At 61.9% G+C, this 13911-nt stretch overlaps 4 protein-coding genes across 4 annotated transcripts; all 4 read right to left on the bottom strand.

Moving 5' to 3' along the window:
• Positions 1–392: 392 nt before the first annotated feature.
• Positions 393–1907, bottom strand: LMJF_32_3500 (conserved hypothetical protein; the record flags this gene model as incomplete). The annotated part of the gene is made up of 1 exon (XM_001685624.2): positions 393–1907. One exon carries the CDS (start codon positions 1905–1907, stop codon positions 393–395), a length of 1515 nt encoding a protein of 504 aa, XP_001685676.2.
• A 1016-nt stretch (positions 1908–2923) lies between these two features.
• On the bottom strand, positions 2924–4978 carry LMJF_32_3490 (putative DEAD/DEAH box helicase; the record flags this gene model as incomplete). Its single annotated transcript, XM_001685623.1, has 1 exon — positions 2924–4978. The coding sequence occupies one exon, from the start codon at positions 4976–4978 to the stop codon at positions 2924–2926; it is 2055 nt and encodes a 684-aa protein (XP_001685675.1).
• A 2900-nt stretch (positions 4979–7878) lies between these two features.
• Positions 7879–9789, bottom strand: LMJF_32_3480 (conserved hypothetical protein; the record flags this gene model as incomplete). Its single annotated transcript, XM_001685622.1, has 1 exon — positions 7879–9789. One exon carries the CDS (start codon positions 9787–9789, stop codon positions 7879–7881), a length of 1911 nt encoding a protein of 636 aa, XP_001685674.1.
• Positions 9790–10804: 1015 nt separating this feature from the next.
• LMJF_32_3470 (putative RNA-binding, protein) lies at positions 10805–12508 on the bottom strand (the record flags this gene model as incomplete). Its single annotated transcript, XM_001685621.1, has 1 exon — positions 10805–12508. The coding sequence occupies one exon, from the start codon at positions 12506–12508 to the stop codon at positions 10805–10807; it is 1704 nt and encodes a 567-aa protein (XP_001685673.1).
• Between the last annotated feature and the right edge of the window lie 1403 nt (positions 12509–13911).

Genomic DNA, 13911 nt, shown 5'->3' with positions numbered 1-13911 from the left:
GTAAAGCAAGCAGCGCTGACGTGAGGGGAGCGGGAGCGGGCCAAGAGAGGTCTGCCTTCAGTCAAGTGCAGGTCTAGTGGCGTGCAGAGAAACAACGCAGGTGGACACACGCGAAGATACACGCAACGAGCAAAAGCAGAAAAAAAAAGCAGAAAAAGAGGCGAGCAACACGAGAAGCGTTCAGAGACAGTGAGCGGCGAGGCGAGCGTGAGTGTGCGTGTGTCTGTGTCTGTGTCTGTGTCTGTGTCTGTGTCTGTGTCTGTGTGCACATGAGCGTTAATGTCATTCAACGACCTGCGTGGAAAAAAAGGAGCTCGTGTTAGCACCGTCATTGCGCCACGCCCAGCACCCCCCTCCCCCTCGCCCTGCTTCAATGACGGCGCCTTCACTGCTCAGCTTCGCTTCCCCTCCCCCTCTCCTTTGGAGGGGTTGCGAAAGGGGAAGTCGCGTGTGTTTTGGTAGACGCTGCACAGGTGCGGCTGTGGACCTTTTGCCTTCAGCAGCTCAACGATCCGCTGCATCTTCTTGTGCTGCTCGTCGCTGCTCATGTCCACCACCTTCGCCGGCAATTTACCAGCAGGGTCTATATCCAACGTCATCGTCACCGTCATGGAGCCGTCCGGCTCCTCCTGTCCCAGCAACGAGTAGCTGTATACGTGGCCGCGCTCGCTGCCCTTCCTTAGCTCTACGGCGTCCCCAGTGTAGTCGATGCAGCACTGGGTGAACGCCATGAGGTCGTCCTTGCGCTCTGCGTCGGCCAGCTGGTCGCGGAGCCCAGTGGGCCGAATCCAGAGCTCTTTCTGCTGCGCCGGCGTGAGAAGAGCGCCGAGTGTGACGTAGGAAATTATGTGCCGCGGCGCCACGAACATCACCGGCGCTCCGTAGTGCGTGCTCTGTACCGTGACATTACCGGCGATGCGCTTCTCGGCATGGTTCTGCTGCAGCAGTCTATCGTACTTGTACATGTAGCTGACGTTCGGGTCGTCTTCAAGGTATTCGTCGGCCACGAGGATGGCCTCCAGAGAGCCTGTGTTGCAGTTCGGCACTTTGGCGGTGAACCGCATCGCCTGTTTATTGCTGTTCTGGCTGGGCTTCGTCTCCCATACGATGTCGTACTTGGCGTCATGCTTCCGCACACTCCAGCCGCCGGAGAGGGCAAACTTCATGCAGGAGGTGAGGATGCAGTTAAACATGCCTTCGCCGATGCCCAAGTCTCTCATCTCGCGCCTGTCCGCGTCGGTGAGCTCCTCCAGCGGCTTCATCGCTACCGGAGGTTCATACTCGTGCGTCGTGCCCATGCTACTAGTGTCCGTGTGGAAGAGGGGCACAAAAAAAGTAACCTGATCGCCTAAAGGGAACGCAAACCGCAGTGAGGAGACGCGGCCACAATAGGAGATAAGGCAGCGTGGAGAGGTACGGCGAAGACCTGCATGGCAATGAGTAAAGTAGACAGAGAGCGCAGGCTCTTGTCCGTTGAATGGGTGCTGCACGTCAGCCGCTCGCCCAACACCAATGCCGCCACCACCAAGCGTTCGCCGTTGCAACAGCGAAGGAGAGGGAAAGCAAAAGCAGCGGAATCGGGTTCGATGAAGGCAATAACATGTGTGGGAAGCCGGGGGAGGGGAGGGGAGGGGGGGGAGTCTCGCCAGAGAGGCGCATAATTCATCGTGAGCCTCCCCCTTGCACGTGTGCGAGCAGCTCCCTGAATGCACAGAAAACGGCGCACCAACACGAGCGCAGTCGGCTCCGTCATGTGGATGAGCAGGCGTCCGCGCAACTCCCTCCTGTTGCCTCGGCCCCACTATCCTAAAAGCCGCTTGTGCGGTGCCGACACGTTCGAGGAGGTGGTTGAGTCGCTCCGAGTGTGAGAGGCCGAACCGCAAGAACACATTCACTGGTGCATCCATAAAATGCACAACTCTGCCACATTAATCACCACTTTTACGGCCAGATCCACGTACCATGAACCCTTCATGCGCCAGCGTGCACTCAGCGTGCTCCTCTCCTACCACACGTCATCTCAAAGCGAGCGCTTCCCTTTCCTTTGCGGGCGCGAGAGACAGAGTGAGGGAGAAGAGGGGGCAGAGATGGAAGAAGCGAGAGTCGCACCGAGGGCTGCACCGCCAGGTGTACAGTGCGTCCTACTCAGGAGCAACGCGATACACACATATATATGGTGTGCTGGTATACGGGCGACAGCGCGAAGCCGCATGTCCTTCCAGTCTCCGGCACCGCCAGGTGGAGGCATGCAGACGGTCGCACGGGCGGGGCTGACTCTCAAGACACGGGCGGTCGAGGCACAACGGCAGACAAGAGACCACAAGGTCTCGGGGCCCTCCCCGTCCACGGCAATCGATGCTGGAAGTAGCACCGGCAGGCAGCGCAACGCCACCGCCTCCACCGGGACGAGAGAGAGAGAGAGAGAGCAAAACCCGATCGCCCTCCCCGCCGGATCTCGGCGCATCGTAGCGTCCCGAGAAGAGCGCACAACAACGCATGAGATGAGCAGACAGACGCAACACAAGAAAGGGGTCCCTCGCCGCAGGGGCGGGCGCGCACTCACTTGCCGGCCTCGGAAGGAGGCACAGGGAGCGGGCACGGGAGAAGGGGACCACTTCATGCTTGCTTGCCGGCGCGTGTGGTAGGGCCAAGCGAAAGGCAGAGAAGAGGCGGGACCGGACTCTAGCTGTGCAATCGCCGCTGCTGTATGATACCACAGCAGCAGCAACATTACTAGCGGCAACCGCGCTTGTCTAGGGCGCACACACACTTACAATACGTGTCCTATGCTGTCCTCTCTTGTGTCCTGCGCCCTTCTCCTCCGGCTCCTCTGCATCCATCGAAGAGGTGTGGCGTGCAGCGTGAGCTGATGCGGGTGAAGGCAGCAAGCAGTGCTTGCGCTTGCCCATTTTAGGTGTGGTCATTACTCCGCGTCGGCGCCGCTCAGCCAACGCTCCGCGTTAACGTCCACCTCTGCATGCCGCTTCTCCACACGAAATGCGATCCCGAGAGAGTCGCAGAACTGGTGCATGTGGCGCGTTGCGCTGCGTGCCATTAATGTCACCGACACGCCAGGACGGCCAAAGCGACCGACCCGGCCGCACCAGTGCGCGTACTCGAGTGCGGTGGTCGGCTGGGCGAGAATGACAACGTGGGTGAGGTGTGGCAGATCCAGTCCACGCACGTTGTTGCAGTTGCACGTGATGAAGCAGCGCCGCGGTGGCCGTAGAGGAGACGACGAGGCTGTCAGCGAGTCGGCCGCACATACAGCTGGCGATGTCGCCAACGACGTCGGCGCCGGCGCCTGTGACTCACTCGCCGCGGCGTGGATGGGTGCCGCCGTCGCGTTCACCTCGCGCTCGAGTCGTCGAAAGAGAGGGGAAGGCTGCGGCGCAGAGGAGGGATAGCCCACATCGCCGTCCAAGGCTTCGGCCTTTCGCACGGTGCGCTGAATGAACTTGCGCGTCTCGGCACGGCGCCGCTGCTGCTGCTGAACCTGCACTGTATGGTCCAGCCGTTCCACGAGGTAGTCGGTGCACCGCGCGTCATCTTGTGAGCCGAGGATCCGCAGCGCATCCGCTTGGCCCGGGAGAAGGACGTGGCTGATAAAGTCCTCCACCTTGGCACAGTCCGGCAGAATGAGGAGAATGTAGTCCTGATGCGCTGCGGCGGCGGCGCTTGTGGGGTCCGACGATTCGCCATCCCCTGCTTCGCCCTCGCCGGAGCGCAGCGGGTGCAGACTGGGGCACGTCGCAGCAAACACTTTTGCGAGACACTGTCGCTGCTCCCGTTGGGTGTCAGCCGTGTAGAAGAGATGCCGAATGCCATGCGGCACGGCTGCGCGTGAAACCGTGTCCGAGACGGCGGCCAGCCGCGTGGCCGACTCCCTAGCCTCCTCAAACACCCGCGCTGTGCGGTCCGCCAGCAGATTCTTCTTCATGTAACGCCGAATGTGATTCACCGTCGACCCGGCTAGGGTGGCACTCGTCAAGACCACCTGCACGGGGGCCTGATACTTGGTGTAGCGGAACAACTCTTTGAGCAGCAGATTGCCGGCGGCGCCCGGCTGCGTCGACGGCATCACCTCGTCCACCTCGTCCACCACAATGAGGTCGACCGTGGAGAGGACCGGCATGAGGGAGAAGGAGTAGCCTTTTCGGTTGCGGCGCTGCTCTCGCTTCTGAATGGCAGCGCGGCGGCGCTGGTAGAAGCGCCAGAGCACGTCCGGTGTCGTGACCACGACGTACGGCCGGTTGTCGATGGTGCCGACAATCTTTCGCGTCTGACTCGCATCCCGTACGATCTCCTTCGTCAGTCGGCGGTACACGTGCTCCTCAGTGAGGTTGCTCGTGGCGGCGAAGACCAGGCGATCGTCGTTTGGGTACCACCACATCTCCTGCAGCCACCTCTCCACCTGCCAGCACAGATAGTCGTTGCTGACAAGGATGATGGTGGTGAGTAGCTTCATGGGCCCATCGCGCATGAGTCGCGCAACGACGCCGAGACACAGCGCAAACGTCTTTCCCGTGCCGGTGGGGGCACAGACAGCGACGTCCTGCGTGGCGTACATGTGCTGCAGGATACGTGCCTGCGCAACAGTGAAGCCCTGAAACGATGTGGAGGAGGACGCCGAAGATGTCGCGGCGGTGGCCGTCGTGGAGAGGCTACGGTTGGTGTCGAGGAAACGGTGCTCCAAGTACCAGACGAGCTGAGCCGGGAGCCCCATGCGCTCGGGGGCGACGACAGCCACCGGCTTCTGTGCCATATCCTCCGGGTTGTGCGTCGAGAGAGCCGTGTTATCCAGCAGCACATCGCTGAGACGCGTCACGTCGCGCAGCGGGGCTGGTCGCTTTGCGGTGAAGAGCACTGGGCGGCTGTCCGCTGTGCGGAGGTCGGTGAACTCCTCCGGCACATCCCGGAAGCGCAGCGGCAGCCGCTTCTCTGGACGCCACCGCCGCAAGGGGCACTTGCGAAGCATTGCGAGCTGCACTGCACCGGCCAGCGGCCTTTTTTGTTGCTGCTTTCCCTCTCTATCAAGCCGAACGTCGGAGGTGCGCCGTCACCGCCTCCACGGCACCGTCTGCGCTGTGGGAAGGGGGAGTGGCACTTTCACAGCGAGATCGAGTGCGCCAGAGACGCGCACACACCAGCAGGAGGCGGGAGAGAGGAGAGACAGACCCAGTGCGCACACTCAGCCTCTTGCGCAACGGTGCGGACGTGAGTCAAAACGAACGGGATAAGGTGAAGCCCTGAAAAGGCGAGGAGGGAGCCCGAGATCGGCTTGTTAGGCGTGGTGAGGTTCAGAGTAGGCTGAAGACGAGGGAGGAAGAAAATCTACTTACAAGGCGGATGCAACAGCCAGTGCGCGTGTGCGTATGCATCTGTACAAGTTTTGTGTGTCCCAGCGCGGCACATCTGCCATCAGAGTGCGTCCGTGCCCACTGGATGATGCCTTGCATGGGAAGAAAGAAGTGTCGGGCAGAGAGAGAGAGAGAGACGCGCTAGTGGGGTTTGCATTTCACTGCAGGGTGGGAGGGCGGGGCTTGTGTGTGCTCAACGAAGTGGCCTACAGCGAGGGGAGCGCGCCAGACAAGAGGCACAGACAAGACACCCACAGAGGCTAGCAACAGCCACGCTTTCGCTAACTGTAGTCTCCGCGTACAGCTCTCTCTCTCTTACTCGATGTACCCACGCGCCTCCTTCGTGCACATGACGATGGCGCACGTCGATCGGTGCAAGAGGCTACAGCAGCGCAGGCAGTGGAAGAAGGGGATATGCGGAGGTGGTGCATGGGATGCCAGTTGCGGCATCGTAATGCACAAGCATTCGTGTCCATCTGCTTGCGTTGCGTCGTTTCAATACTATTTATTCCGGCAAGTAATGGTTCGGTGGAGTGTCCTAGATGTGCTACTACTTGTATCGCCGCTTCTCGTTCAGCAGTCGTCTCGGCAAGGCAGGCAGAGAGGGAGGAAAGGGGGAAGAGGGGCTTGCAAATGTGTAAAGCGCGGCAGTCTCACGGTGCCACGAGCCGACTGCGTCCGCTGGGTGTTCGATACCTCGCCATCCTGGCCCTTCCTTCCTCGTGTGAGCTGCCTCCACGTTCTATTCCGCATCCTCCTCGCTTGCCTCAGGTGTCTCCATGGAGACAGACGCCTCGGCGGCCACATCCTCGCCAGCATCCTCCACCGCCTCATCCGCGTCCTCGGGGGCGGCGTTGACGGGCATGTCGCTGCCGGGCTGCCACTGCGGGCAGCGGTACCGCATCACCTCCAGGGTGGCGCAGCCGTGATACACGGCACCGGCGCAGGTGATATTGAGCGCGGACATGTCTCAGTGATGGTATGTAGGCCAAAGAAACGCACAAGAGAGGGGGACGACGACGCACTTCAGTGGAGGATGGATAACTTGATCACGTCACCTGGGGCACGCACAAAGCCTTTGTCAGCGTCTTCAGATATATGTGTATGTATGTGTGTGTGTGTGTGTGTGTGTGTGTCGAGCGATGATGCCGGGGAGTGGCATGGAGAGAACGGTTTTGCTCAGAAAAAATGAACGCACAAGAGAGCAAGCGAGGAAGGAGGCCGAATATAGGGGAGGGAAGGAAGCACGCGACGCACACTCCTGCGGACGAGTAGTGAAGAATACGTTCACTCGGAGGCAACGTGAGGGCTGTGCAAGCATCCACAGGAAATGTTATCTTTTCTTGCAGTGGTCTTTCCTTCTGCTGCTCACGCAGAGCTGTGTCTGCCTGCACGCGCTAGCGTCATCATCCAAGATCGGGAACTGCGGAGAAGAAGGGGTGCAGACAGACACAAGCACACACACACACAGCCCCCTCCCTGCCCAACCAGCTTGTACACAACATCGGCCACCCTTCGTGGCCACCTCCGCGCAGAGAGAGAGGCGACGACACCTCCCTCTCACAACGAGAATGACAGCGCTGTTTTTTTTTCTTCTTCAACGTGCTCACTCTGCCAAGCAGCATCCGCAGAAACCTCACCCCCCCCCCACCTCTAGCCCTGCGACAGGCCCTCATCGCGCCGTGCGAGGCAGCCGTAGACGCGCGCGTTCCAGCAATGCACCAACTCCGTCATCGCAGAGCAAAGTCTCCGCCTCAAACGCTGCCGACTCTGTTTTTTGCAGGCCGTCGCGTGGCGCCCCTCCCGTGGTGGAGCCGGCTCCCCACACCAGCGGGCAGTGTGAAGGCCGGGTGCAATGCGCTGGAGTCACGGTGGCACTTCGCCCATCATGTGGGTGGCACAAGCCGGTTCGCTGATGCACGTCTCCCCGACGCAACGCCCGTCAAGGACGTCACCGCCGACATCCGTAGTAGCGATAAATCCAGCTGACCTCCCCCACCCTACCTCGTAGGTGCTTGGCCTTGTCACCACCAGAAGCGGTTCGGCATTGGCATAGATAGGGGGAAGGGTACTGAACCCTGGGATTCCACACATGGCGCGACAGGTAGTGCGTCCACCCGCCCCTTGTCGATCACGAGGGCTAAAGTGAGGGGCACGGAAGCATCCCACCTCATGCATCGACGGATGAAAGCACACAGTTTCCTCATCATGCATGCGTGCGCCATCTCAGTCACACCGCTCTCGTGGTAGGGCGGGAGGGGGGGGGGCACCGAACACACCGACGAAAGCAAAAAAAAAAATAGGGGGCGTCGACAAAAGTGCAGCACCCAACAGAGTACAGCGAGAGGAAGAAGAGAGGCGCAGGATACCGCGGCGTACTCTCCTCTACCTCTCTTTTTCTTCCTCTCGAGATCTAGCAGTGCGTTTCCTGAGCTGAAGCAGCCAACGCAGACACAAACCCACAATAATACACGCCTGATGCGTACATGGAGGGCTGATGTGCGTTACGTCGGTACTACTACTGATAAAGGTAGTCAAAGTATTGCCAAGGGATCAGCGGGGCCTGCACCGACACCTCCGCAGCAGAGGTGTAGAAGTCGAAACTCTCGTCTGTGGCGCCCTGCGCCTCGGCCACGACGCCGGCGCCAAGGTACGCCTCTGGCATCGCCGCCTCGGCTCGCATGGCGTTCATAAAGTGCCGCCCAGCCTCCTGCAGCCGATTGTGGCGAGTAGCAGACGGCAAGTCAAGCTGCAAAGCCTCCAAGAGGCGCGTCACACCAAGCAGCGTGTGCCCTTCCTCGTGGTTCGGGCATGCCTCCACCGCCGCCAACAGCGTGGACGCAACGGCATCGAATAGCCTCGACGGCAGCAAGCGCTGCATCGCCGAGCCGGAGAAGAGCGAAAATGTGCCGCGCACCGTATCTGCAACGCCGGAGGTGAGTGGCAGGCCGGCGACCATGTGCGCCAGCTCAGAAGAGGCGGCGGTGTTGAAGTCCAGGGTGCCCAGTAGGTTCACATCACGTACCAGTGGCACAGACGGGCCGCCGCCGTGGTGCACCTGCTGCGCCGCGACGGCCTCCCTGAGGCGGATCAGCGAGAGACGCGCCTGGCTGCACTGCAGATCGGCAAAAGAACGCCGATACAGCATCCTGCTCTGTGCAACGGCGGCCGTGCCCGCCTCTATGGCGACCTCCGCCACCGCTGTGCATCCGAGTCGCGTGGCGACGTGACTCAGCAGTGCCCAGTGCCCCACAACGCGCCGCTTCAGCTCCCCGGAGGAATGCTTCGGGCCCCCTTCCACGTCCTCGTCGGGCGCGCAGTGCGTGCACAATCCTTTCAGTGACTTCTTTTTCAGAGCGGCCGCCGCTGCGCTGGCGGCCTCGTCGCCGAGCGTCGCGATACGCGCCATGGCCACCGCCAGCTCCTCCGCGGCCGCGTCCCTGCCATGCTCATCAGTGGGCTCTGGCAGCCGGCACTTTTGCTGGACCGCCGCGTGGACGACAACCGCCACCACGTCGTTCGGGTGCCCATTCAGCAGATGTATGACGGCCGTGTTGGCGTCATCGTAGTCGCCCTCCGCGGCGTGCAGGAGGGTCAGAAGCAGCAGCCCCATGTAGCTCTTGGGGTTGTGCTGAAGTACCACCATCAGCTGATCGCGGGCGTTGTCTGCGGCGCCCATGCCGACGAGCATCCAGGCCATGCGCAGCACGTACCCAGCATCCTCTTCGGGGAGCGTCTCGCGCTCCAGTATATCTCTGCTTGCTGCGGTGATAACGGAAAACGCAGTCTGAAAGGCCGCGGCGCGGCTGTTGATGTCGCGACTCGTCATCCCCCACCGCACACAGGCCATCGCCAGCGTGCAGGCAGTCATTGGGCAGCGGTACGCCTCAACTGCGGCGCGAGCCAAGCGAACGGCTGACGCTGCCGCGGGAAGCCTATGCGCCTCTGCTGCAGCCACCGCGGCCGCCGTGAGCAAGTATGCGGCCTGCAGACGCTCGGTCGATGGGGGCTCCTCCTCGGCGGCAGCGAAAGCGCTCTGGCCACCGTCGCCGGAGGCCGCGCTGCCTTCCACTGCCTCATGGGCGTCGCCACCCTCTTTGGTGCTGTACTCGGCAGCTTCCGCCTCCGCCACAGTCGGCGCCTTGGACTTGGCGCTGGCGCGGCTCTTGGCGTCCTCCTCTAACAGCATCACCGCGGCTTCCTCGCACACCATCAGCACGCGCTCCTCTGCCTCACCGTTGCCGCCGCTGGCGATAAGAAGGTGCGAGGCAAGCTGTAGCCATTCCAGAGCACTTGTCGGTGCCCACGGCTTGACCGCACTCGCCGAGGACTTCCCCTTGTCATTGGAAGGCGTCAGGGGCTCCGGCGCACACAGCGGCGCCAAGAAGGATCGCTTCGCGTGTATCTTCCTTGGCTTCTCGGCAGACATGACGCACTCTCGCGGATGTATTTGTACGTGTGTGCCAGCGAGTGTGTGGAAGGGGATGCGGCCACTCACGCACGGTCGATCAATGCGATACGTCCGTGCGCAGACGCCTGTATGCACGTGCGAGTGTGAAGAAGGCCCTCTTGGTGGGTCGTCCCGGTTCAGACACCAGAGCCACCCCACCCCCGATATATGTGCAACGACCACAGACAAGGGAAACGACCAAGGGCGCGCACAAGTGAACGGGTGCGTGATGGTGGCGAATGTTGGCGAGTGAGAGGCCACGCCGCTGTAGTGGTGAGGAATAAGGAGGGTGAAAAAGGGGGCACGCGTGCGTCAGCAAGAGAGAGAGAGAGAGAGAGGGCCGTCATGGAGGAGGACGATGGATAGCGTTAAGAGAAAGAAGGGCGCGTGGGTGCTGGCGCTGGTGCGCACACGGCTGTAAGAGAGGGTATACATCAGCCATTGCCGGCGTAGCTGAAGGCGCACGCACACGATTCCCACTCCTTGGCGTGGTTGCCTGTGCGCCACACGGGCAGACACGCGCACGCACATAGAGAGAGAGAGAGAGACGGGAAACGACAAACTAGGGGGGAGGCAGCGCCCGGCGCTGTGAGCCCGCCCGTCCTCATCCTCCGCCCGTCCTCTGCCGCTTTCGCCGATGGCGTCGATGGTCATGGCGGGCATCTGCAGAGCGGTAGCGCAAAACGTCCTGTCGCGTGCCACCCGCTCGTCTTCGCCCCACGCAAGCGTTTCCTCTCGCTTCCTCCCCCAAGTGAGGAGAGAGTTGATGTGCGTCCAACGCCGTCTCCTCCCTCTGCTTCCTGGCGGTGGTCCTTTACCGGTAGTGGGGACCCTCGAGACGCACGCTTGCTGGGCCTGGCACGTTCCTAGTCGCGCAACTGTGGCTATTGGTGTGCGCTTCACAACGCACAAGCGCCCGCACGCACTACAGTATCCAATTTTTTTCTTCCTCGAGCCACATGCGGGCTCTGCCACCCTCAGCCCCCCACCCCCATCAGACCCAGACACGCTCGTTCAGCGTGGGGTCGGGCGGCACCTGATCTGGAATGGACTGCACGCGCACCTCCCGGCCATCCTCGAGCGCCACCACCTCCAGCCGCTCGTTCACCACGCCACTGATGAGAGAATAGCCGCGGTAGAGGATATTGTGCACCGCCCGAGAGAGGGCCAGCGCCTCCTCCACGGACGCCATGCGCACCAGTACACAGCCGGTGAAGGCGCCGGACAAGTCGTCTACGGAGAGCCGCATCTCCGCGACGGTGCCGTACTGCTGCAGCAACACCTTCAGCTGGTCCTCCGTCGTCCAGTACGGGAAGCCGTCGATAACAATGTCCGGTACAAAGCCCTCCAAGTCGTCCGCTGCGCTGTCGCCATCGCTTGTGGGGGAAAAAGACGAGTCAGAGCTGCTGCTGCCGCCGCTGCTGCTGGCGCTGCTGCCTGCACCCTTCCCAGTGACCTTCTCCTCTGATGATGCCGTGGATGACGTGTCGTCGACAGCGATGCCGAGGATCGAGCGGCGCTTCATCTTCCGCTCGTGCCGACGACGCCGCGCACGCGCGCGCTTGCGCCGCTTCTCGGCCGCTGCGGAGGAGTGCGCGGCAGCGGCTGCAGCGGCCGACGCTTCACTCGCGACGGCGCGAGGATTAGCGCGGAGCCGCCACACAAACGCGTGCCGCCGCATCCAGTTGTTGACGTCTGCCAAGCAATGAGTGTTGCTGCCACCGCCTGCGGTCGCGTCGTGAAGGGCAATGCAGACAAGCTCCTTGCAGTACGCATGGCGCACCGCGTACAGCGCGTTCTGATGGGAATCAACGGTGATGATGAAGTCCTGCACGTAGAGCGTGTCGCCCGACTCAGTGGACGGGAAGAGGTGAAGCAGCGCCTCCGTGGCAGTCTCCCCAAGGTACTGCACATACCGCTGCACAGGTATCCGCTGTAGTGGCGTAACATCTACCTGGCCGTAGCGGCCAAAGTACGGGTTCAGCGACTCCTCATTGAGCTGATGTGGGTGCACCATGCGCACGTAGAGGTGCGCTGTTTCGCCAAAATGCGGCGCCGTGCGGTCTGCGTGCGCCGTGGCCGCGGTTGGGCGGATAAAAAACAGAGCCCTGGACAGCACGCCCGTCACGGCAGCCGCGGCGGCTGCCGTCGGTGGATGTGCAGGCTTGCTGGCCGGGGAAGCGCTGCCGGATGCTCTTCCGGATGACGCGTCCTCTACCACCTGCGGTGGTAACAGCAGCTCGGACGGTGTCGTAGTGGCGATGGGCGGGTCCGCACGCTGCGGAGTCAAGGTGCTTGGTGTAGCTTCACGACTCCCCGAAGGGGCGGCGACAACCCCTTGCATTGGGGTGCCCAGCTCCAGCTTGTTCAGCGGAGCGGCAGCAATGAGGCGGGATACGCAGCTCACTCGATCGGTGTGGTACTCCGGGAACGAAAGAAACGCGAGAACCAGGCGCATGCTGTCGACCTGGTAGCGCCGCGCAACAGGCGCTTCCCCCGTGGCGCTCGCGCTGGCGTTGAAGCGGCGGTTTAGCGACAGCAAGACCACACGCGCTAGCTGCCGCACAGCAGGGTGGAGCGACTGGTAGAACATCGGGTAGCACATCACTTGCGAAACAAAAACATCGTACAGTTGAGGCAACATGTGCAGCTGGCGAGCCAGCTGGTAGTTCTGAAGATCTGCGGCCGCCAAGTCCATCGTTGCTGGTCGTGGGATGCGATTTCCTGTGCCGCTGTGCGCTCCTTTTTCGTTTCCCTTTCGGATTCGGATGATCCACACGCGCGCTTCTACCGACCAGCGAAACTGGAGCTGTCGATGCCTAAGCGAGCCCTTCCCTTTCCTTTGCGGGCGCGAGAGACAGAGTGAGGGAGAAGAGGGGGCAGAGATGGAAGAAGCGAGAGTCGCACCGAGGGCTGCACCGCCAGGTGTACAGTGCGTCCTACTCAGGAGCAACGCGATACACACATATATATGGTGTGCTGGTATACGGGCGACAGCGCGAAGCCGCATGTCCTTCCAGTCTCCGGCACCGCCAGGTGGAGGCATGCAGACGGTCGCACGGGCGGGGCTGACTCTCAAGACACGGGCGGTCGAGGCACAACGGCAGACAAGAGACCACAAGGTCTCGGGGCCCTCCCCGTCCACGGCAATCGATGCTGGAAGTAGCACCGGCAGGCAGCGCAACGCCACCGCCTCCACCGGGACGAGAGAGAGAGAGAGAGCAAAACCCGATCGCCCTCCCCGCCGGATCTCGGCGCATCGTAGCGTCCCGAGAAGAGCGCACAACAACGCATGAGATGAGCAGACAGACGCAACACAAGAAAGGGGTCCCTCGCCGCAGGGGCGGGCGCGCACTCACTTGCCGGCCTCGGAAGGAGGCACAGGGAGCGGGCGCGGAGGAGAGCACGCGAGGGTTCGTCGTCGGCATCATCATGGCCAAGGCACGCCTTCGCTGCCGCACGTTTGTGAGCGTCATTGTGCGAAGCGGCGCCGGCGTTCAGGGCACATCCAAGTCCTCCGCCTCCTTCCTCACACAGAGCGTGTTTCTCGCATCGGTGCACGCACGACCACGGTGTACGCGGATGGGAGGGGGATGGGGTTATCCGAAAAAGAAGCGGAGAGGGAGGGGCGGGTGGAGCACGAAAAAGCAGTGGAGAAGCGAGAGCCGTGCCACGCCACCAGCGGAGGGCGAAGAATCAAAGAGCGCAAGCGGTGGGGGGGGGGGGGATGGGGGCAGCGCAGAAAGGTCAACGTGCGCACGGCATGAAGAAAAGGGCATCTGCCTGCGCGCTGTCGGCGTCTGACGCCGCTGAGCAACAAGAGGCAGGCGAGGAGCCGTAACGACAGAGGAGAGGAGAGATGCATACGGGTGCGTGGCCAGAACTGATCATGCTATCTGCCCCCATGATTCCCTCTCGCCTCTCTACTGCTTGGTTTACCCACTCTCTCTTGACCCGCCCTCCCCCCCCTCTGCACAAAATGAGAGATGTGCCACTCAGACGCCTTTGCGCCCGTATGTGGCGAAGTGAGATGAAGGGTTGTCAAGCACGCGTGAACGCGCGCTCTGTTCCGCGTCGGATTTCGTCATGTTCTTTAAGGGC

This window comes from Leishmania major, chromosome 32 (assembly GCF_000002725.2).
Source record: "Leishmania major strain Friedlin complete genome, chromosome 32".
NCBI classification, from domain to species: Eukaryota; Euglenozoa; class Kinetoplastea; order Trypanosomatida; family Trypanosomatidae; genus Leishmania; species Leishmania major.
The sequence above is the reverse complement of the archived record's forward strand: the minus strand, read 5'-3'. Positions and strand labels throughout refer to the sequence as shown.